This window comes from Pinus tabuliformis, chromosome 9 (genome assembly GCF_031772625.1).
Source record: "Pinus tabuliformis cultivar Carrire ecotype Pingquan chromosome 9, CPIR1, whole genome shotgun sequence".
In the NCBI taxonomy this organism is placed as follows: domain Eukaryota; kingdom Viridiplantae; phylum Streptophyta; class Pinopsida; order Pinales; family Pinaceae; genus Pinus; species Pinus tabuliformis.
This window is the reverse complement of record NC_142307.1, coordinates 1203524721-1203549239: the sequence shown is the minus strand read 5'-3', so window position 1 is coordinate 1203549239 and position 24519 is coordinate 1203524721. Positions and strand designations below refer to the sequence as shown.

At 39.4% G+C, this 24519-nt stretch overlaps 1 protein-coding gene and 1 pseudogene across 3 annotated transcripts in view; both read right to left on the bottom strand.

The window, feature by feature from the left end:
* The window catches only part of LOC149152861 (protein yippee-like At5g53940), a 181165-nt gene that overhangs the window by 48201 nt on the left and 108445 nt on the right, over positions 1 to 24519 (bottom strand). For 2 of the 3 annotated variants that reach the window (XM_089439301.1, XM_089439300.1), the window contains exon 3: positions 17074 to 17117. In XM_089439301.1, coding sequence (XP_089295427.1) covers positions 17074 to 17117 — 44 coding nt within the window. Of the gene's footprint in view, positions 1 to 17073; positions 17118 to 17289; positions 17450 to 24519 lie in introns of all 3 variants that reach the window. The other variant, XM_089439303.1, reaches the window with a different exon arrangement.
* Positions 5552 to 6369, bottom strand: LOC149152862 (chaperone protein ClpB3, chloroplastic pseudogene; annotated as a pseudogene).

Genomic DNA, 24519 nt, shown 5'->3' with positions numbered 1-24519 from the left:
CTGCTAACTCAAACCTCGACATTAAGATAGTAAACAATGAACTTGAAATTACTCTTCCATATGTAGATGATCTTCTCTTGACAAGCATAGAAGGTCGAATTGAAGAATGTAAGAAGCAATTGGAAGCAGAATTTGACATGAAGGATCTTGGGCTAATGCATTACTATCTGGGACTACAAGTCTGGCAAGACCTAATGAAGTCTATTTAGGTCAGGGAAAGTATGTGATCGAGATACTGAAGAAGCTCGACATGACGGATTGTAAAACTATGACCACTCCGATGATCACAAACTTGAAAAGACTGAGTTCCGAATCAAGCCCTATAGATCCTTCTAGATATAAAAAATTGATTGGCTCATTGATGTATTTGGTGAATACTCGACCGAACATATGTTTTGCAGTAAATGTACTCAGTCAATTCCAAGTGGAGCCGAAGCATGATCATTGGATAGCAGCAAAACATATTCTAAGATATCTGCGAGGAACCATCAACTATTGCCTGAAATATGATAGAAGGAATGATGTTCAATTGACTAGTTATACAAATTCCGACTGGGGAGCGAGTGAACAAGATGGAAGAAGCACTACAGGAGGATGTTTTAGTCTAGGATCCTCTATGGTCTCATGGATGAGCAGAAAGCAAGACACCGTTGCTTTGAGTAGTGTTGAAGTTGAATATGTTGCAACATGCGAAGTTAGCAGGGAAGCAGTTTGGTTAAGGAAGTTGCTATCTGACTTGTTTGAAGGACTGATGAACCCTACAGTGATACGTTGTGATAACACCAGTTGTATTCGTTTGTCTGAGGACCCAGTGTTTCATGGGAAGACAAAGCATATCAACAACAAGTATCACTATATATGAGAGCTAGTACAAAATGGTGTGGTACAGCTATGGTATATCTCCATTGATGAGCAGGTAGCTGACATATTGACGAAATCACTTCCAAACAAGAAGCTTGTATACTTAAGGGACAAGCTTGGTTTGGGGGATTTGTCCCACCCAATTGAGAGGGAGAGATAGACACAACATTCTTGCCTTCACTTGGGAAGAAAGAATGGAGGATTGGGTAACCACCTAGCATTCGATACTCTTTGAGAATGTGGTAGGGCATTCAAGATAAGAGTAGTCGTGGACCGATATTCTTTGAGGATTAGCTACCCAAGATAAGAATAGTCCAATGGGAGGTCATACTCTGTGAACACCCGAGTGGGGTATGTACCTTGGAGAGACAATGATGATGGTGTCTATACATCATTGGTCTCCCCAACATTTTGCTCTGATCTTGTGGCAAGATAGAGTTGTTAGTCAAGCCCTTGTTATGTGACAACGTTGGTTATTATGATGCTAGATAGATGGGTTACCAATTCGGCTCTTCTTATGAGATCTCTTTAGATTGAGAATGACCATGTACCTTTTATGAATACATCGCTAGATAGAGGGAGTGTTGAAAAATGTGTAACTAGGTTTGGTCTTCATTAGTATGAAATGTATTCTTGTATATATAAAATGAAAAAGAAATTATTATTATTATTGGAGCGTGGGTTTCATGCTCAAGTTCTTTTATTTTATAGGTCAAGCACCCATTGAGTGCTCCTAGGGTTTGGCCTAGGTATAAGAGTCATTGTCATATACAGAAGACCCTATGGGCACATTGTAAACTGTAAAAGAAAAATTATTTTGTCTTAAAAGTGTCAAAATACCTCCAAGATCAAGTCGGCCTAATGAGTTGTCAAGTCGGCCTACATGAAGAGCCACTTCCACCCTTTAAGGGAGCCTATATATAAGAGGTACTCGTCCTCCATTTGGATTATTCATTCACTCATCTCTCATGCGAAGAAGGCAGAAGAAGAAAGTCTGAGGAAGTGCGAAGAAGAGAAGGACGAAGAAGTCGAAGTGTTTGGGTCTCTCTCCATTCTTCCGGAAGTGCGAAGTTAGGGTTTCTACGCTGGGCTAGTCTGAGATTCGATTTTGGAAACCAAAGAGAAGAAAGGCAAGCGAAGGTCTCTTAGGGCATCTTACTAGCCCTAGGACTCAAGTCAAGGCAAGTGACATCTAGCGGAAGGTAGTTAGAGGGAGATCGAAGTCTTCTAGAGAAGCAACAGCAGTTGTAGCAACTGCTCGGAAGCAAAATTTCGGATCTCCTGGGAGGTGGGACATATTTTAGCTAGAGGCCAAGGAAGACATGATCTTGGAGGGTATTTTTCTGAGTCTAGATCATGGTATTCGACAATTGAAAGATATGAAAGATAAGAAGAGATTTTATCGGTTTCCCCTCAAGAGGAGGGATTTTGGCCCTGACTTGCAGCCCATATACTGTGTCATTGTTCTTACTATTTTGGTAGTTGTTTGATGTAATGCACCTTGGAACAAGAAAGATCAAAGCTAATAAGTAAAAAGGTAACACAAAGAGTTATCAAGTTAAGAGAATTAACATATACATTGCCCTATTGAATTCTCAACATGGTATCAAAGCTTTGGTTCTCTAAGGGCATCATGAAGACCTCCTCTACAATGAAAAAAGTCATCAAGAAGATTGCAAGCCATCTCAAGAAAGGTATCAAAGAAGTATGGCGTCTCATATTCTCTTCAAAGAAGGTATCACTCAAAGAAAGGGATGAGGGACTCTTCTCGCCTCTCTCTGGGACATTCCAAGACGAAGACATCTAGGTGATTGATAGCGGTGCATCAAGGCATAGTGTTGGTCACTCCCACCAATTGAAGACCTTGCCAAAAGGAAAATCTGCATACTCTATGGAACTTGGAGACAACAAATGTTATCCAGTGAAAGGAATTGGATCATCATCCATAAATCTCAAAGATGGAAGCAAAATCCACCTCAACAATATTCTATTTGTTCCAAGTTTGCACAAAAATATACTTTCTATTTCAAGCTTAGAAGATAAAGAAGATAGAGTAGCCTTCATTGATGGTAAAGTAGTTGTATGGGCAAAAGACTCAAGCATAGAACAAGCAAAAGTGTTTGGTATCCGAGAAGGAAGGCTCTACAGATTAATATATCCAGTAAACTATGCCCTACTTCACACTGAGATTAGTCCATGTGAACTTTGGCACCGAAGGTTTGGTCATCTACATTTCAAAATACTTCCAACTCTAAATTCCATAGTAGATGGAATACCAAATCTAAAGGAGGATCATGAAGGTGTCTGCAAAGGATATGAATTGGACAAAAATAATAAGAGACCATTTGGAAGTAGTGCTTCACGGTTGAAAGAAATCTTGGATCTCATTCACTGTAATGTATGTGGCTCTATGACTCCAAAATCACTTGGAGGACATCTTTAGTATGTCACATTCATAGATGATCACTCAAGAAAGACTTGGGTTTACTAAATGAAAACCAAGGATGAAGTATTTACTAAATTTCAAGAATTCAAAGCTGAAGTGGAGAACCTTAAAGAAAGAAGAATCAAGATACTAAGATCTGATAATGGAGGAAAATATCCATCCAAAGAGATTATAGCATTCTATAAGGAATCTGGGATTAAGAGGCAGCTCATAGTTCCATACAATCCCGAACAAAATGGAGTTGCAAAAAGAAAGAACATATCCATTGAAGAAAGTGTAAAGGCAATGTTACACAATCAAGATCTACCTAAGTTTCTGTGGGGTGAGGCAACAAAGACAATAGTCTACATACAAAATCAATCTCCTCAGAGATTTGTAGACAATAAGACTGTGGAAGAAGTGTTCACTGGGAAGAAGCCATCCATAGATCATCTTCGAATCTTTGGATGTCCTGTGTATTATTCATATACCAAAGGACAAAATAAAGAAGTTGGATCCTTCTAGTGTGAAGGTTATATTTGTTGGATATAGTAACTCATCGAAATCTTATAGAATCTATATGAAAGATGGACATCACATTGAAGTTAGTCGTGATGTCATATTTGATGAGAGCATAGCATTCAAGAAATCAAAAGAACTTTCTATAGATTCTGATGACAAAGAACTTCCTATATTTGAGGAAGAAGTTGACAAGGAAGGAGAAGGATCTCACCATGAAGAAGAAGGACCTAGTGAACCTGTTCAACCCGTGGTCATTCAAGAAACAAGGAAAAGACCTAATTGGTTGAAGTCTACACTACTTGATGTAGAAGGTCATGGGGCAGCTCAAGGATCATTTAGAGAAAGTAAAAGACCCAAGAAATATTTTGGGTATGCTGCATACATGACAAAATTAATAGAAGCAGAACCATCCACCTTTGAAGAGGTTGTAGAACATCGAGAATGGAAGGATGCCATGAATGAAGAATATCAATCTATAATGAAGAATGGAGTCTGGGAGATCATACCTAGGCCTAAAGACAAATTTGTGGTTACTTCCAAATGGATCTATAAGATCAAGCATGCAGCTGATGGAAGTATAGATAAATCTGAAGCAAGATTTGTGGCTAGAGAGTTCTCACAACTTGAAGGCATCGAATATGAAGAAACATTTTCTCCAACAGCAGATATACAACAATTCGATCATTAGTTTCTTTGGCAGCATCAATGGGATGGAACATCCACCAAATGGATGTCAAGACTATGTTTTTGAATGGCACTATAGGTGAAGAAGTCTACATAGAACGACCCTTGGGAGTCGAAATCAAAGATAGGAAGCCATATGTTTGCAGATTGAAGAAAGCATTATATGGCCTCAAGCAAGCACCGAGGGCATGGTATGCTAGAATGGATGCATACCTTCAGAGATTAGGCTTCACGAAAAGTTCTGCTAACTCAAACCTCTATATTAAGGTTGTAAACAATGCACCTGTAATTATTCTTCTCTATGTAGTTGATCTTCTCTTGACAGGTATAGAAGGTCGAATTGAAGAATGTAAGAAGCAATTGGCAACAGAATTTCACATGAAGGATCTTGGGCTGATGCAATACTATCTAGGACTAGAAGTCTGGCAGGAACCTGATGAAGTCTATTTAGGTCAAGGAAAGTATGTAATCGAGATACTGAAGAAGTACGACATCATGGATTGTAAAACTATGACCACTCCGATGATCACATACTTGAAAACACTAAGGAGTTATGAATCAAGCCCTGTGGATCCTTCCAAATATAGACAATTGATTGGCTCATTAATGCAATGTTCCACCAAGTCTCCGGGACGGGGAGACGCGGGTGCGGGGAGACGCACAAAGGGGACGTGTGGGAGAACCCTGAAATTTTAGGGAAATTTAGGGGAGACGGGGAGACGTCGAGGTATATATAATATAATTTTTAATTATATATATTATAAATTTATATATATGTATATAATTTTGAAATTTTCATGTTCATATTCACTGTTCAATAATGCTAATTCATCAAGATTCAATACCATAAGATTCAATAATAAAATTCAATATGAAATTCAAATATTCAAATACAATGTACATTGATCCATATCAATTATCATTCATCAATCATCATTCTATAATTTACATTGAAAACCAAAATAATAACTGAAACTAACATATATTCCAAACAGTTGTTTCTATATGATTAAATCGAAAAGTTATAAATAAATTAACTTCTAATATATCTGACCAACCTCTGCTATTTCGCTTTGGTTTTCACTAAAAGAATGACAATAGATGAACCACATACCTGTAATCTTACAATGCTCTTAATTTGTTCACGGTCTAGAGGTTGGAAAACAATATACTCATCAATGCGATTCATGAACTCAGGGCGGAATGTCGTTTGAGCCACTTCCATAACCCTGTTCTTCATTCTCTCATACAGTTCCTCTTTTGAGCCAGGTTCATCATCAAGCCTACTTAGAATGTACTGAGAACCAATGTTTGAAGTCATAATAATGACAGTGTTGGTGAAGCTTACAGTTCGACCCTGAGAATCAGTGACCCTTCCGTCATCTAAAATCTGAAGTAGAATATTGAAGGCATCTGTATGTGCCTTCTCAATTTCATCAAACAAAATAACTGCATAAGGCCTTCTACGTATAGACTCAGTCAACTGTCCCCCTTCTTCATAACCCACATACCCTGGTGGTGCTCCAATCAGCCCTGAAACTGCATGCTTCTCCATGTATTCACTCATGTCAATCCTCACTAGAGCTTCATCAGTATTAAATAAATAGGATGCAAGAGCCTTAGCTAATTCTGTTTTGCCAACACCTGTTGGGAAACCACTGCTAAGTGCTAATAGCAAGCCGCTGCGTGGAGAAGAGTGAGGATGCGCTGAAGCTCTCGTGGGCGCAGTGAGAGCAGATGGAAGAAAAAAATGCGTTGAGGTAAGAGCATAATGAATGGCGGCAGAATGAAAACTTGAAAAGTGGAGTTAACCCTAACTTGTTCATGTAATTTTTTATTTGTAATCGTTAATTTAGTTTAATTTTATTTTTTATGTTTTTTTAATAAATTAATTTTCATTTTTTTAAATTTTTTTTGGTTTATAAAGGGTAATTAGACAAAAATGAAGGGGGGACGCCCAGAAGAACCCCATTTTCGGGGGGACGCCCAGAAGAACCCCATTTTCGGGGGGACGCCCAAAAGAACCCCATTTTTGGGGGGGACGCCCAGAAGTACCCCTTTCGGGGAGTCGAGTCTCCCACATTGGGGAAACGCACCCCCTTGCGTCTCCCCGAGTCTCCCCAAAAGGGGGACGTGGGGAAACGCACCCCCGCGAGTCTCCCCGTCCCGGGTGCGTGGGGTGCGAGGGGTGCGCGCACCCCACCCTGGGGGATGCGTCCCCGTGGAACACTGCATTAATGTACTTGGTGAATACTCGACCGAACATATGTTTCGCAGTAAATGTACTCAGTCAATACCAAGTGGAGCCGCAGAATGATCACTGGATAGCATCAAAACATTTTCTAAGATATTTGCGAGGAACCATCAACTACTGCCTGAAATATGATAGAAGGAATGATGTTCAATTGACTAGTTATACAGATTCTGACTGGGGAGGCAGTGAACAAGATGGAAGAAGCACTACGGGAGGATGTTTTAGTCTAGGATCCTCTATGGTCTCATGGATGAGCAGAAAGCAAGACACCGTTGCTTTGAGTAGTGTTGAAGTTGAATATGTTGCAGCATGCGAAGTTAGTAGGGAAGCAGTTTGGTTAAGGAAGTTGCTATCTGACTTGTTTGAAGGACTGATGAACCCTACAGTGATACATTGTGATAACACCAGTTGTATTCGTTTGTCTGAGGACCCAGTGTTTCATGGGAAGACAAAGCATATCAACAACAAGTATCACTATATACAAGAGCTAGTACAAAATGGTGTGGTGCAGCTATGGTATATCTCCATTGATGAGTAGGTAGCTGACATATTGACAAAATCACTTCCAAACAAGAAGCTTGTATACTTAAGGGACAAGCTTGGTTTGGTGGATTTGTCCTCCCTAATTGAATGGAAGAGATAGACACAACATTCTTGTCTTCACTTGGGAAGAAAGAATGGAGAATTGGGTAACCATCTAGCATTCGATACTCTTTGAGAATGTGGTAGGGCATTCAAGATAAGAGTAGTCGTGGACCGATATTCTTTGAGGATTAGCTACCCAAGATAAGAATAGTCCAATGGGAGGTCATACTCTGTGAACACCTGGGTGGGGTATGTACCTTGGAGAGACAATGATGATGGTGTCTATACATCATTGGTCTCGCTAGCATTGTGCTCTAATCTTGTGGAGAGATAGAGTTGTTAGTCAAGTTCTTTCTATGTCACAATGCTGGTTATTATGATGCTAGACAGATGGGTTACCAATCCGAATCTTCTTCTGAGATCTCTTCAGATTGAGAACAACCATGTACCTTTTATGAATACCTCCCTAGTTAAGAGGGAGTGTTGAAAAATGTGTAACTAGGTTCGGTCTTCATTAGTATGAAATGTATTCTTGTATATATAAAATGAAAAATAAATTATTATTATTATTGGAGCATGGGTTTCATGCTCAAGTTCTTTTATTTTATAGGTCAAACACCCATTGAGTGCTTCTAGGGTTTGTCCTAGGTATAAGAGTCATTGTCATATATGGAAGACCCTATGGGCACATTGTAAATTGTAAAAGAAAATTTATTTTGTCTTGAAAGTGTCAAAATACCTCCAAGATCAAGTCGACCTAATGAGTTGTCAAGTCAGCCTACATGAAGAGCCACGTCCACCCTTGAAGGAGCCTATTTATAAGAGGAACTCATCCTCCATTTGGATTATTCATTCATTCATCTCTTATGCGAAGAATGCAAAAGAAGAAAGTCGAAGAAGGAAGTGCAAAGAACAGAAGGACGAAGAAGTTGAAGTGTTTGGGTCTCTCTCCATTCTTCTGGAAGTGTGAAGTTAGGGTTTTTGCGCTGGACTAGTATGAGGTTCGATTTTGGAAGCAAAAGAGAAGAAAGGCAAGCGAAGGTCTCTTAGGGCATCTTACTAACCCTAGGACTCAAGTCAAGGCAATCGAAGTCAGGGGGAAGGCAGTTAGAGGGAGATCAAAGTCTCCTAGAGAAGCAGCAGCAGTTTCAGCAATTGTTGGGAAGCAAAATTTCGGAGCTACTAGGAGGTTGAAGATATTTCAGCAAGAGGCCAAGGAAGACTTGATCTTGGAGGGTATTTGTTTAAGTCTAGGTCATGGTATTCGTCAATTGAAAGATCTGAAAGATAAGAAGATATTTTACGGGTTTTCCTCTCAAGAGGAGGGGTTTTGGCCCTAGCTTGCAACCTATATATTGTGTCATTGTTCTTACTATTTTGGTAGTTGTTTGATGTATTGCACATTGTAACAAGAAAGATCAAAGCTCATAAGTAAAAAAGTAACACAAACAGTTATCAAGTTAAGAGAATTAACATATATATTTCCCTACTGGATTCTCAACAAAAAAAACCAAACTAAAGGCTAGAAGCAATACTCACCCTATCAATGAGGACTTTCAAGCCTATAGAGCTGGATCAAAGAAGAAATTTGAAAAGAAGAAGAAAAACAAAAATGCCAGTAGCAATAATAAAGACATGTCCAAAATCCAATGTTTTGGTTGTTATGAATATGGAAACTACAATGCAAATTGTCCTAAGAATCCTAAGAACAACAAAAGGAAGGAAAGACCTGAAGCGTTAACTGTTGAAGATGAGGAAGCTTCATAGAAACAGAAGGAAGATCCGAATGATATATTGACAACAGATGAAGAATTATATTGTATGTAGCATAGAGACCTTTTAAGTCTAGAATGTAGGAAGGAGCAGATAGCCTGAAACATTTCTTATTCAAGTGCATTCATCCAAGTGAAGACTGATCTAGAGAGCCACAGCCTATTGGAGCCTAGCAGAAGTAAAGAAGAGGATTGTTTTGCGTTTTTTTTTGTGGTTGGTTTAGGTCAAGTTAAGTATAGAGCTGGCTGAGTAGAAGGTGGAGGTCAATGAGTAAGGTGGGGTTGATGTCCATTTTAAGGTTTTTCAGTTGAGTGACCAGTGTGTTAAGGAAGGGTGATTCATTAACACTGATTTGGATCTGAAGACTACAAGGTTGAAGAAGGATGTGGTGATCCTTGGGAAGGATACCAGGAGTGATGATAATGATTTATTTTTAGCGTTGTTACTACATCCTAATGGAAGCTGAGACTTGATGATGCTTGCTCTAGCAGTATTATACTTTGAGGAAGGATTTATGTTGAACACCCAAACCAAGTTGAAAAGACAAGTCAAGTTGGAGAGCTAAGCCAAGTTCAAGAATCAAGCCAAGTTAAGAGCAGAGAATTAAAGAATATAGGAAGGACAAGTGGCTGCGATCAAGAATTGTTGTAGACAGGTCCAAGAACAAATTGAAGTAGGTTGGTGCCTAAAAAAATGTTGAGTTGGTGCCTACAAAATCACTGAGTTAGTGCTCAGCTAGGGGACTGAAATCTCATGTGTTGATTTTTGGTAGCATCGGATGTGTTCTAACCATAAAATTTGGTGGAGAGGCTAAGGCACATGAGATCTCCAAAACCCAGAAATCGTTTGGAGAAATTCCACCCAAATGAAGAGTTATTAAAATAATTAATATTTTTAATGAGTTCCTGAATGTAAATTTAGGAAAATTAAAATATTAATGTGTATTAATATAATATGGGTGAGAAAGTTCTAAGAGACGAGAATCAAGCTAGTTCTAATCTTAGCCGTTGATTAGGGACTTAATCTGGCCATTGAATCGTCAACAGGAAAAGTATAAGAGGAGGCTTGAGGGTCAATTGGAGACACAACAAAAGAGATCAGTCAGTTCGATTTTCTAGAGCGAGGTTTGCTGAGGAAATCGAGCAAGTGATCAATTGCAATGAGGAGCAGTTCAGCAAGAGGCTGAAGAATACATAACAGAGAGGCAGCGCAATGCCAGAGAGACAGCGCAAGCCCTAGAAGGGCTGACGCAGAGGATGCAGGAGGCCATAGAGGCTGACGTAGAAGCCATAGAGGCTGACGCAGGCAACATAGAGGGCTGTAGACACTGACGTTGGGCTTCAGAGGCAGCGCTGGGGAAATTTTGTGGGCCAGACTGAGAGCAATTCAACCGAGAGAGGGTGACGCAGTTTCTGAAGAGTGACGCAGTTCCAAAGCAGTGCTTGGAGCAGCTTTCAATGTCCAGCACAAGGAACAGTGAGAGTCACTGTGGGGTTGATCATCCGGTTGCTGATTTGCCAAAATATTTCTCTCCGGATAGAGATATTATTGCCTAGGACATTCTCTGTTGGGTGAGCCATTTCAGGCACCTCAGTTGTATTCAGAAATTTGCTTAATAATAAAACCCTCATATATACTGCACCGATTTTCCTGAATTGGGTTTTTCCTGGGACGATTGTCCAAAAATAACGATGTCCCTTGTGTTATTGTTTCTATTTACTTTAGTGCATGATCTATATATCTATGAAGGTTTCATTTTTGTTTACTTCGATGTTTATGCAATTAAATAACTTGTTAATGTAAAGAACAAGTAGGAGGTAGTAAACCAAAAATTGCAGTAAGGGTTTCCGATGTGTTAGATTTAGAAATTTTCACATGGTATCAGAGTGATTGCAGATCAAAGGCGACTAAAGACAGCAGCCGAGAAAACCTGAGAATTTGCAACAGAAACGCAGTTGTGCTTGCAACAGCATAGTGGCAGCAGAGGGAGCACAGGATAGCAGTTGAGGTAGCTTCAGCATCATGAGGCTTCCAAACTGACCGAGATGTCAGTGTTTAGGTGAAGTCAATTACTTACTTCTCGGTAACTGAGTTGCAGTGCAGCACTTAACAGTGGCAGTGTTATAGGCAGCATGATGCAGCATGTTGAGAGGGAGTTGCAGTACAGATGTAGCAATGGCAGCGGCAGTGTCATGGGCAGCAGTACAGGAAGCAACAGTGCAGTGGATGTAATGCAGCAGGCCTAGCATCAGCATAGAGGACCGATGCGGAGGATCAGTGTGATGCTTCTATGATGAAGCATTGCTAGAGCACATTCCTCGTTAAGAGGGAATGTTGATTTTTGGTAGCATCGGATGTGCTCTAGCCATAAAATTTGGTGGAGAGGCTAAGACACATGAGATCTCCAAGACCCAGAAATGGTTTAGAGAAATTCCACCCAAATGAAGAGATATTAAAATAATTACTAATTTTAATGAGTTCCTAGGACTAAACTTAGGAAAATTAAAATAATAATGTGTATTAATATAATATGGGTGATAAAGTTCTAAGAGACAAGAATCAAGCGAGTTCTAATCTTAGCCATTGATTAGGGACTTAATCTCGGCCGTTGATTAGGGACTTAATCTCGGCCGTTAAATCGTCAATAGGAAAAGTATAAGAGGGAGCTTGAGGGTCAGTTGGAGACACACCAAGAGAGATCAGTCAGTTTGATTTTCAAGGGCGAGGTTTGCTGAGGAAATCGAGCAAGCAATCAATTGTTGTGAGGGGCAGTTCAGCAAGAGGCTGAAGAATACATAACAGAGAGGCAGCGCAGTGCCGGAGAGACAGCGCAAGCCCCACAAGGGTTGACGCAGAGGCAACAGGAGTTGACGCAGAGGCAACAGGAGTTGACGCAGAGGCAGCAGTAGCTGACGCAAAGGACATAGGAGGTCGTAGAGGCTGACGCAGAGGCAGCAGTAGCTGACGCAGAGGACATAGGAGGCCGTAGAGGCTGACGCAGAAGCCATAGAGGTTGACGCAAAATCCATAGAGGCTGACACAGGCAGCGCAGAGGGCCGTAGAGACTGACGTTGGGCTTCAGAGGCAACGCTAGGGAAATTTTGTGGGGCGGACTGAGAGCAGATCAACTAGGAGAGGGTGACGCAGTTCCAGAGCAGTGCTTGGAGCAACTCTCACTGTCCAGCACAAGGAACGGTGAGAGTCACTGTGGGGTTGATCATCCGGTTGCTGATTTTCCGAAATATCTGTCTCCAGATAGAGGTACTACTACTGAGGACATTCTCTGTTAGGTGAGCCATTTCTAGCACCCTAGTTGTATTCAGAAATCTAGTTAATAATAAAACACTCATACATACTGCACTGGTTTTCCCGAATTGGGTTTTTGAGGGGACGATTGTCCAAAAATAACGACGTCCCTTGTGTTATTGTTTCTGTTTACTTCAGTGCATGATATGTATATCTGTGAAGGTTACATTTGTGTTTACTTCGATGTTTATGCAATTAACTAACTTGTTAATGTAAAGAACAAGTAGGAGATAGTAAACCAAAAATTGCAATAGGGGTTTCTGATGTGTTAGATTCAGAAATTTTCACATCATGAAGATGGTGCCTACAAAAGTTGTAGGTTGGTGCTTACTTTGTATGAGGAAGTTTACAAAATATTTACAAAAATTGTATGTGTTTCTTATATGGGAACAAATTGAAATAGGTTGGTGCCTACAAAATTGCTAAGTTGGTGCTCAGCTAAGGAATTGAAGTCTCCTCTAGGATGGTTCCTACGAAGTTGTTGAGTTGGTGCTCAGCTAGGGGACTGAAATCTCATGTAGGTTGGTGTCTGTTGACCACTACATGTCAATGACCCATAGCAGTGCACCCCCTTTTTTTCGCAAAAGGGATAGCGCCTGATCAATGTGTTCGTGCCATTCAACTATCATCATCAGCTTGATTTCCAAGATGTTATAATGTAAACCCATTCTGCATGTATATGATGTAAATAATCTCAGCAGATTCCTGTCATATATGTAATGGCCTAAGTAAACCTACTTTTCTGGTGACGACCTACATTCTGGGAGGTTTTTTGTCTCACAGATCCATTCTCGGATGGTCAATAGAGTTTCCTTCAGTCTTACCCCAAAGCCGGAATGGATTTTGTTACTGGGATCTTAGGCGAATCCTAGTGTTCTAGATTGAGTCCATGTAAAAGTGATTTGGGAATAATCCTAACTATTTGGTTAGATTATTTTATTACAAATTGCTTGGTCTGTTGGATTGTATTTGTGTCGCAGAAATGGGTAGTCTGTGAGGGTCTATTACAAATGGGTTTTCCTCCTTATGATGTAAAAAATATGAAAATCATGATGTAAAGTATCTTGAGGGTTGGAAAAATAATTTATCCCCTCATAGGTTAATTAATTAAATTTTCTGGCCAAAAATTAATTAAAATCCTAAGCCATAAATTTAATTAATTCTAGGTCCTAGGTAAATTTAAATTCTCCAAAGGCAAAATTCGTCGGTCTTTAAAAATTAAGAAGTCCAGGGACTAAGGTAAATTAATTATTTTGATAAATTTTAAACCTTTGGTCCCTGAGGTTAAGTCAAAGTCAAAAATTTTGGGAAATTAACTCAAAAATTTAATTTTTGATTTAATTAAAATACATTTAATTGAAAAATCGAATTTCCTCAAAAATTAAATATTTCCACAGATGAAATTAAAAGAAATTTTAATCTTCATCAACAGTCGAGATTGCTTTGACGAGGATCACTCGAACTAGCCATTGGAGGATTTATCTTTAAATAGGAAGTCATTTGTCAGTCGATCTATCCAATCTTTGAGTCGTGTGCTAAGAAAAAAGCTCTTGTATAATCTTTTTCCGAATAATAAAGAAAGACTTTGGGATTAAATTTCGCTAATGTTACTCTTCATGGGAATACTGTAAGATGTGTTGTTTTCATGCATAAAATTTTTCTAAAGCCATTAATAATAGCTTCTGAAGAGTGATTTGAGTACAGGTATCTTGCTCAGTCGTTGGGGTTTAAATGATAATTTAAATTTTGAATGTAATAGCAAGTATCTCTATTTGTTTGAATTTTATTATCATTTTCTCGCTCTATTTTGATGGCTGGATTGAGTTTTGCAGGAAAATCTTGATTTTTAGATCCTCAGGCGTTAGAGAAAGTTTTCAGTTGGACCAGCAACTCCCGATCTGTGTTTTCTGAAGAGCCCAACTAAATTAGCTTCAGGCTTATCATAAGATTTTATGTGTGATATATGAAGGGTTTTGAGTTAAGCATCTCCTTTAAAATTTAAAAATTTAATTTTTGTATGGGAAATTGATAGATCTGGCTGTTGAGAGCCTTAGATTATCAGATCTAGGAGTGGAGTTGGACTCATACTCCTCAGATCTGATAGATCTACCATTCTTGTGCATAGACCTGTAAAAAAAATGGTTTTCTGACTTGGGTTTCTGGGGTTTTATTTATTTTTTTATATATGTAAGTTCTGGGTGTTTTTGTTTTCAGGTACAGGTTGCAGAGCTGAAAAAGATGTTTGATTTGAAGCCAGATCTAGGCCCTGGAGGGTAAGATCTGAGCTTAAATCATTTTCGCAAGGATATTATCCAACTTTTTACAGTCCAAGGGTTTTAAAATTTTAATCAGGAAATTTTACAAGGGTTTCACTGCCAAATGTGAAACATAAAAAATGTATTGATGTAATATTCTCTTTTCTGGGTTTATTTTGGGTTTTTTAAAAGCTACCATTGGCTACCTAGAGCTGTTGTCTAGGTTCTTTCTTCTTGCTGTAAAAAATTCTCGAATTTTATCTATTGTCAGAGGTCTTCATTTTCTTATTTTTTTTCCTGTTTACTTGTGTTTTTCTTTTGGCTGCATCATCCCTCCTACGTTTTCTACTCCCTTATCCCTCCATTCCTCTCCTTTCTCTGCGGTTCCTATTTCTCTGTGACTTCCTCATCAACGCTCCTCGTTGCTCCCTCGCTCTCCATTTCTCTTGATGCATTAAGCCTCTCCCTCACCCGTAGCACCCTCTTGGCTCCATCCAAACCCTTCCATCGTTTCTCCTTCCCCTCCCTTACGCTGTTGTCATCGTGCTCCATTCTACCTGAGTCCAGCTCCTCACACTGCTCACTTTTTCAACCATCAAAACCGCAGTCTAATCTCCTTTGAAACCCTTCTCTGTGGCCCCCTTTTCCCTGCGATTTTCTCTCCGCCCATCTCCCTCCTTCGAAACCCAACAGATCCCTCAAATTCACGGCTTCTCCTTTCCCATTGCTCCTCCTTTGCCATCTGTCTGCAGCCCTCCTCTCCATTTGAGTGTTTCCTCTCCCTTCCACGCAAACCCACAAACCTTCTCTCGTAGTCATTCCCTCCTCTGTCGAAGCCTGCTCGCTGCCTCTTCGAGGTCCTCTCCTTGTCGCTACCAATCATAACCTGCATAGCATTCAAGCATTCGACTTTGTTTCCTTTTGTTTTATATTTTATGCATTAGGGTTAGTTTCTTTGGAGTTCGATTTCATTTTATTCATTTCTTTTGTTTTGCTTTTGTCTGTTTTGATTCTTCTTTTCTTTTTTTTTCTTACTTTGATTATTTTTTTACTTAGCCATTTTAGTTTAAAATTCGATTTTTTTTTGTTATTGTTTTTCGATTTTTTATTTATTTGATTTTACTTTTGTTTTACATATTTTATTTTTTTTCATTTGAAAAACATTTAAAAAACATTAAAAACTAATAATAAAAAAATGATTTGGTGACTTTAGAATTACTAGAGAAATAAATTAAAAGAGGACTTGTGCTTTCACATTAAAAAAATTTTAATGTGGCCTATGGCCCATTAGAATTTTTTTAACCCTTTGATTTGTTTTACTTCTGTCACATTAAAAAAAAAATTGACTTCTTCATTTATCACATTAAAGCAATTGACTAAGAAATAATTAAAATGCCAATCTAAAGTTCCTTGGTGTCTTTGGTGTTAAGTGCAAAATCTTAATTTTTGTAATTTCTCTATTGTCAAGGTTCACTAAAATGTTTTTAAAAAATTAATATTTACTGTTGGAGAAAGATAAATTTTGCTAGATTATCCTGCACGCTAAAGTTTCGAGCATCTTACATTTAATTGTTCATGATCGTCACTTTGCTACATTTATAAATTTGCTCTAGATAGCTTGTTTTTAATTAGTCTATGGTTAATTCAATATAAAGGCACTGGTCTATAATCAATTTTATCTTTGTAGTTGTGTCTTATTTTAATCTATCCATCTCAATTGACCAAGACTTGTCAAGTTGTTCATCCTTAAAATCTCCTAGAGCCTGTGTTCCACAAACTATTTTCATCCATTCACCTTAGGGACTACCCCCCTTGACTTGTCTAGGAGAGTGTCTAAATGGAGTAAGGATTAGAATGACAGCCCTTACTCTGAGCGTTGTCGCAGTGCCCAGACACTTTGTGTGACAACAATGCCTACAAAAGTTGTAAGTTGGTGCTTATTTTGTATGAAAAAGTTTACAAAATATTTACAAAAATTGTATGTGTGTTTCTTATATAAAGATCTGTATTTCATGATTTATGTGCATCAAATGTTTTAGAAGTTGAAAAATTGTTAAAAGTAATGAAATACTGAATTACCCCCCAGTATCTCTAACAGTTGCATAGATAAAATCATGGATGGATGTAATACTAGGCTGACCCGGGTTTTTTTTGTTTGAAAGAGCACAGTGTACATACTGAAATCCATAGACTGAGATAGATCAATATTTCTGTTAGACATGCAAAAAACATAACTATCAATGGTTTCTATTGTGTCGGCAGCATTTAAATATCTAGAACAGAAATATAAGTAGCTAACAAAAGGTTTTCATAGATTTAATACAAGATTTATATTTTCTTTGGTTGAAAGTTGAAACAATGCAGAGTATACATATATACATGACAACTTACAAGTATAGGTAACTTACACAGTATTGAAGAGGTAAGCACTCCCATTTCTGCAATGAAATGCCTGATTATAGAAGATACACAAAATTCGTCAGTGAATCTAACTGATATATCATCAGAAAAATCCTCAAGCTAGTATCACATTCAAGACTAAATACACATATGTTAACTGTCAGCAACAAGCATGCACAGAGTTCATTTACAACCTAATACATCAATTTGTTAGCAAGCATTACCTCTGTAATGAACACGATAATAATTTGATACCCATGATCTGATTCATAAACATTTTCAATAACCAGAAGGGATAACATTTTCAATCAACAATTTTCTCCATAAGATGTGCCTACACTCTCTCCATCAGCTCCATTCATCATATGAATCCTAGCAGCATTACTGTTCAGAAAGAAGATATGGCTAAAGCAAGCATTGTAATAATTAAAAGCTCATGCATCGTAGATTGAACCCACCAAAATCACCCAGAAAATGTCAGCAAGAACTTTATATATCGAGCAAAGATTTAACAAAGACAATCCATAAAATAAGCCTTCCCAAGAATTGAATTGAATCCTTACACTCTTGGCCATATCACCACCCCAACTCTTTTAATTGTACTCATTTTAAGCACAAATCATGGTTATTTATCAGAGTATAATAACTAAATGAACAAAACAAGAAAAGGAAACAATATAAAAGGAAACCACTAGCTAATCCAAAATTTTCTAATAAAAACATAAAAGTGGTGTAATTTTCAGAGCTTAAATCAACATTTGCACATCTCCATCTTAACAAGACAATTCAATAATAAATGAAAATGTACACAACACCCGTGACCCCATAGGTGTGTGGTGACTGGTCTAGCGGGATACAGCAAGGTGATCAGGCTTGTATTAACATAGAGACCTGGGTTCAAAAAGCCCAAGTGTGTGTGGATAAGGCCAGGTGCAATTCTTGGGTGGTTTTGGCAGCATAGAAACACCCCTCATAGTGCAGCAGCTTAGCCAAAGGACAGCTGTTAAGATTTGTTTGATAAATAAGGAGGAGCTTATATTAACAGTATAATAGGGTCATAGTTACCAAGCAGGATGCAATCAGCAATGGTGTGATTTGACCCTACAGGATTGGGCCTTTCAAACTACAAACAGAATTAAATATGCTTCCCAAAAGATCATAGTTCTGCAAATTGACAGTTCATAATGGCAGTAGATAAGATAAGTTTATTAATTTCCAACAAATAACCAAAAGTAGGTCAATGGGACTGCTCAGTACAAATGTGTTGATACAAAGTCGGAGTGCTAAGGCCGCTCGAATAAAAGCAAAAGCATAGCTAATCTACAAGATTGAAGCTCTATTGGCTCAAGTCAAAGTGAAATTCAATATTCTGGAAGAGGGTACAAGGGAAAGAGACTCATGGCTCCAAGTTCATTCCCCCTGAAGGAGGGTAGAGGTTGTCCTCCTCTTAAGTGTCCGCTGTCAAATATTCACCTCCTACAGTCCAGTCCAAAGAGAAGAAACTCTGGATAGAGGACTGGCTGGAAGTCTCGGAGTTGATTGGAGAAATGTCACTCTGTCTAGAAGAGGTGGGCCATTGTTGGGATCTAGAGATAGACTGACTGCTGGTTTGGTGTAAACTGTCTCAGGATCTAAATTGTCAACTCCACAAGAGCCTCACTAGCAAGGTTGGACAACACCTTGAGCACTGACAGATCTAGGAACTGGAGTGGTACTACTCTCAACCTACCTCTTTGTGTCCTGCCCCTATGCACTAAGAGAACCAAAAGGAAAATGTGATCCTCTAAGTAGCGTCCAGCCAAGAGGATGTAAGTAACTAAAGGATGTAAGCTATAAGTTGAAGGGCCTCTCCACATCTGCTCCTAGCGAACCTGCCACGAGTGTTCCTGGTGAAGTCCATGAAACCATGAATTAGAGTCATATCCATAAAAAGTAACAAAACCAAAGATGTGCCTGCTCTCCACAGCTCAGGGAAACAGATTACATAAACAACCAAAGAGCTTCAGATTGGAGTTGAAAATTTCATCGAAGTCGCATAAAAAGATAAAAACAAAAAAAAAAAGACACATAAAAAACAAGCAGGCCTAATCACTGAAGTGATTAGCTTCTCTCAAAATTGTCACCCACAAATATGTGCTAGAGCCCATCTAGGGTAGTCTGAATCCTATGAATATCCAACTTAATCTATGCATTGGCCACAAACTCCTTTATACTCCAAAAAAGGGTGGAGTTCTAGGTGAAGAGAGTTGTTTGCCTTCTAGTGTGACCCATAGTTTTAAAAACCAGCCGGTCCGAACTGGCATCGGTCAAAACCGGTCGGTCAGATAGGCCACAGGCTTGGGTAATGAACCAGTAGAAAAAACCGGTCTGAGGGCTGGTTTATACCGGTTAGGCACCAAACCAACAAAGACGTAAAAAACAAGCAGGCCTAATCACTGAAGTGATTAGCTCGTCAAAATTGTCACCCACAAATATGTGCCACATCCTGTTACCCGCCACCATTGGGTGACCCCATAGGAAAATTTTTCAACTAGATTTGTCTTCACCCAGTAGCCAGCATCCCCCGACAGCCACCAGTGTAGCCAATATATTGTGTCATTTGATCTCCGCTCCCTGAGCCAGTCATATGTCCCCTTGCCCATTTGTCGAGAGCATATGTTTGAAGGTGGGCCATCCAACCCTAAAGGTATGTCTTTTATTATGCAATCAGGTGTTTATGCTTGCTTTTCCTTGGGCACACTTGGGTATGGATTATTGCATGACTTGGAAGGAGAAAGGGTTTCGACTGTAGTCCTGTTCCCTCACCTTAAATGGGGGGTTAATCCTCAACCCTAGTCCCGTGGGATCTCCCCTATTGGCTTATAGCTTCAAGATGGGCACTGCTTGGGAAACCACGATTTTGGTAGCACTGTCTTGTTTCCCCGTATAATGTTTTTCACTCCCCTCCGCACATTACATGCCCTATTTCATCATCCTCCCTCTCTAAGTCCACATGTCCACTAGGTCCACAAGGCTTTGGTCCCCCCTCCCCTTGTCCACATGTCCGGGTCGAACCTGGAACGTCGCCCCAAAGGTTGATGCAGCTAAAAAAAAACAAATAAAAGCATATATGGCCACATACAAAATGAAATAATACCACAAAATGCAAATTATGGCGGGGGCATTATAATAGCGCGTGGGCAAAAGCCAAACATTAGATCTACCGCTTATTATTATGGCCATCACCCTGGTTCCTAAGGCCCCTTGAGTGCCCCCTACATCATTAAGGAACCCATGCATGTCCCAACCTTGGTGGGCAATGCGCTGCCCTACCTTAAAGGGATAATCACTGCTTCTATCATACACAACATGCTCTCATCTCCTGGAGCCCCGAGCAGTATAATAAAATAAAAATCAATAAAATGCAAAAGGCAAATGAAGAAGGGTGAAAAAACAAAGGTCGAGGTAACTCATGTACCACGAGAGCTCCCTCCTACATTTCTACACCCAAGTATGTGGACATCTCTCGTTATTACCACCCTTGGACCCATGAAATTTGGCCTTGAGACCCTTGTGTCCCAAACCACCTCATCATTATCCTCATGGCCCCTGTCACCTGAAGGATGTACTTTGGACATGTATTTCCCTTTAGGGCTTGGTAACACCTAATAAGGTTGTTTATTAGCCACTCCTACATAGGAAGGCAACACTATTACATGATCAAGGTCCCAAATTTGGAAGGGAAACCAATTATGAAGTCTCATTTGTGCCCTGGATTAACAAGCTTGGTTCTCTTAGATGCCCTAATGAATTATTGTACCTAATGGTGAGGAGATGCATTAGATCTTACGAATAATTGATAAGTGGTTCATCATGGGTTAGGCAACTTAATTGGGGCTCAAGCCCACCAGAGGATCATATTGACACTTGTAGGGGATGTGTTGAGATCCATGGGTTTCCATCATCTGATAGAGAATTATCTCATGCCATGGGCAGCCTCATGACCTTCAGCAACTTGTTCATTGCCCCACGTTATCCACGAGATGTTGCACTTGGACTAGCACTGCCCCCAATTGGCCTAGCAATGATTACCGGGTTTGGCAGCTGATCCGAGGCCCAGACGAGGTTTGTCTCACCCTTGACATGGGAGGGAAAGCACCATCTTCAGAGCCCTCATTTGGAGCAGTCTATAGGCTTATATTTCATTAAGAGACCCATCAGGACGGTACTTGTGTCCCAAAGCCACTTGGGAGCATCACATGATGATTTGCATGGACGTTAAGGGACCATCCCCTTATGAATCATTCATGGAGCCCTCTCTCTCATCTTCGCACATAGAGTGTTGAAATATGTAACTAGGTTTTGTCTTCATAATGACATATGTAATCATGTTTTTATGTATTCGATGTAAAAAGAAAAATAAATTTGTTTTTGTTTTCTTGAGGCATGGGTTTCATGCTCAAGAGGAATTTATTTTATAGGCCTGTTGATTTGTGGTAGCATCGGATGTGCTCTAGCCATGAAAATTGGTGGAGAGGCTAAAGCACATGAGATCTCCAAGACCCAGAAATCGTTTGGGGAAATTCCACCCGGATGGAGAGATATTAAAATAATTAATATTTTTAATGGGGTTCCTAAGTATAAACTTAGGAAAATTAAAATATTAATGTGTATTAATATAAAATGGGTGAGAAAGTTCTAAATGACGAGGATCAAGCCAAATCTAATCTTAGTCGTTGATTAGGGACTTAATCTCAATCGTTGAATTGTCAACAAGAAAAGCATAAGAGGAGGCTTGAGGGTCAGTTGGAGATACACCAAGTTGATCAGTCAATTCGATTTTCTGGGGCAGGGTTTGCTAAAAAATCGAGTTAGTGATCTGTTGCAGCGAGGGGCAATTTGGCAGAAAGCCGAGAATACATATCAAAGAGGCGGAGAAAGTATCGGAGAGATAGTGCAAAGACTAGGAAGGTTAACGCAGAGACAGCCAGGACTGACGCGGAGGTTGAGGAGGCCAACGGAGGTGACGCAGAGGGCCAAGAGGCTAACGTAGAGGGCCAAGAGGCTGACGCAGAAGCAACAAAGGTTGCACAGAGGCTAGCAGAGCTGACGTTTGGCCGTAGAGGCAGCGCTGAGGTATTTTCGTGAGGCAAACTGGGAGCTGAGAGGCAGACACAAAGCAGAAGAGGGTGACGCAGTTCCAGAGGGAAGCTTGGAGCGTCGTTCATTGTCCAGCTAAGGAACTGTCGAAGTTGCTATGGGATCAATCAGTCGGAATATTTGTCTCCTAGGAGAGGTACTTCTGCCAAGGAAATTCTCTTAAGGGTGAGTCATTTCTGGCACCCTAGTTGTATTCAGAAAACTCCATAATAGTAAAACCCTCATATTTGTTGCACCCAGTTTTCCCGCATTGGGTTTTTTCCAGGGACGATTGTCCAAAAATAACGGTGTCCCTTGTGTGATTGTCTCAGTTATTTCAATTGTTGATCTGTATATGTGTTGAGGCTGCACTTGTGTTTATTCCGATATTTATATAAATAACTTGTTAATGGAAAGAACAAGTAGGAGATAATAAACCAGATAATGCAGTAGGGATTTCTAATGTGTCAGACTTAGAAATTTCAACAAGGTCAAGCTCTCATTGAGAGCTTCTAGGGTTTATGAGTCATTATCATGTATGAATGACCTGTTGTCGCCCAGATTGTACAGCACCGTGACAATGCTCAAGGCGGGGGTTGTCACTCTGATCCTTGCCCACTCCATTCTAGTTGTCTCCCAACAGCAGGCTATGGGGAGTAGTCGCTATGAAATGAGATGAAGGAAAACAAGTTGGAAACCAACTTGTTTGGGGGACAGGAATGAGTGGCCTAGCCAATTGGTTAAATTCAAGCAAAATCATTAATTAGATTACATTTTAAAGTACAAGACCAGTGCCTTAATGGAGTCACAAATTCTTTCTTATAGTAAATTGGAACCAAATGATCGGATGGACACCCGATGCTTAAGATGATTGACTAACCTGAATGATATGCAAACCTATGACCTATGTGTGATGCAGATATCTTGGTTACTTTTAGTTAAATGCCTAATCTAGATGTAACCTTCCCTTAGCTATTTGAAGTTGGGCCCAAGGTAGGTTGTGGGAAGGAGGCCAATAGGAAGCAAGCTAGGGCCTGATTAACAATACCTTTTGTTGTGCTCCTATCACCCGATGCCTCCGGCGCTGCAGAGACTATGGCTGGCGACTGCAAGGTCACCGTGTTAACCACCAAAGAGTTGTCGAAGCCCCTCAAGCCAAGTGAGAAGGGTTGTCCTATGTTGCTATCAACCTAGCTTATGCTAAGAGGTAAATTATTAGTGCAATCTAGACTTAGTATGCTAATGCAAGAGATTATGAGTGAGATTTGTCTTGAGTTATTTAAGTACTTAGTGAGAATACTCTTATAACACGAGTACTCAACAATATTAAAATGACAATCCTTAAACAAGACAAGTATAAACTTCAACAATATTCCACAAGATTCTTAATCAATTTAATCAACTTATCCACTTATTGATCAAGATGCCAATCACAGTTCAACAAGATTATACGCGATAATGCCAAAGAGATGTGAAAATTAAATTCTCAAGAAACCAACAATGTTAGTCACTTTAATCATGTAAATGCTAGGAACAAATAACAAGATATGAAGCCCCAAGTGTTAGCTCAACTGGTCAAATAAGTGCCTCGTCATTCGGGAGGTCACAGGGTCAATTCTCCCCGAAGCCCTTGGGGTTAGGCCTAGCTATTGGCCGCGGAGCTTGATACCCTTGATCAAGCTCAAATATTTCCGTGGACGTAGCGGCCACCCAATGACCGCAGGTGTCCGTGAACCACACATGTAAAAAAAAAAAAAAAAAGTAACAAGATATGAAAACACTTAGGCACTTTATGTTCCAAACTTCCAATGATCTTTTTTATGAGCAATAAGTGACTAATATGACAGAAGTAAACAATTTATGACAACACTAAATAAATGCTACTTCAATGATGCATATGCTTACTCAATGCTGCAAAATGTGCCCAATTGCCAAGTAAACAGAGAAATCAGATGTATTAGGGCCGTTAAGGTATGTTTTCAACGAATTTCAAATCTGAAATATTTACAACAGCAGTAAATAAATCACAGATTAGCAAGCGAATGAGGCCCAAGACAATGCCCAAGATGTCCAAAAATAGTAAAATTTCGCCAAACTTGAAAAAATCAATTTTTGGAGCTATTTAGAGGATGTGATTCAGAAATTTCAGAACTGATATATTTATTACAGTAGTGCAACAGTGACAAATCAGCAACCCAGTGATACTTAAAACAATCCCTAATATATCCAAAAATAATAAAAAAATTCCAAAAATTGAAATTTTGAAATTTTTGGCCCTCTTTAAGTGTTTGACTCAAAAAAATTTTGTAGACCTGATTCAACAATTTACACAGAAA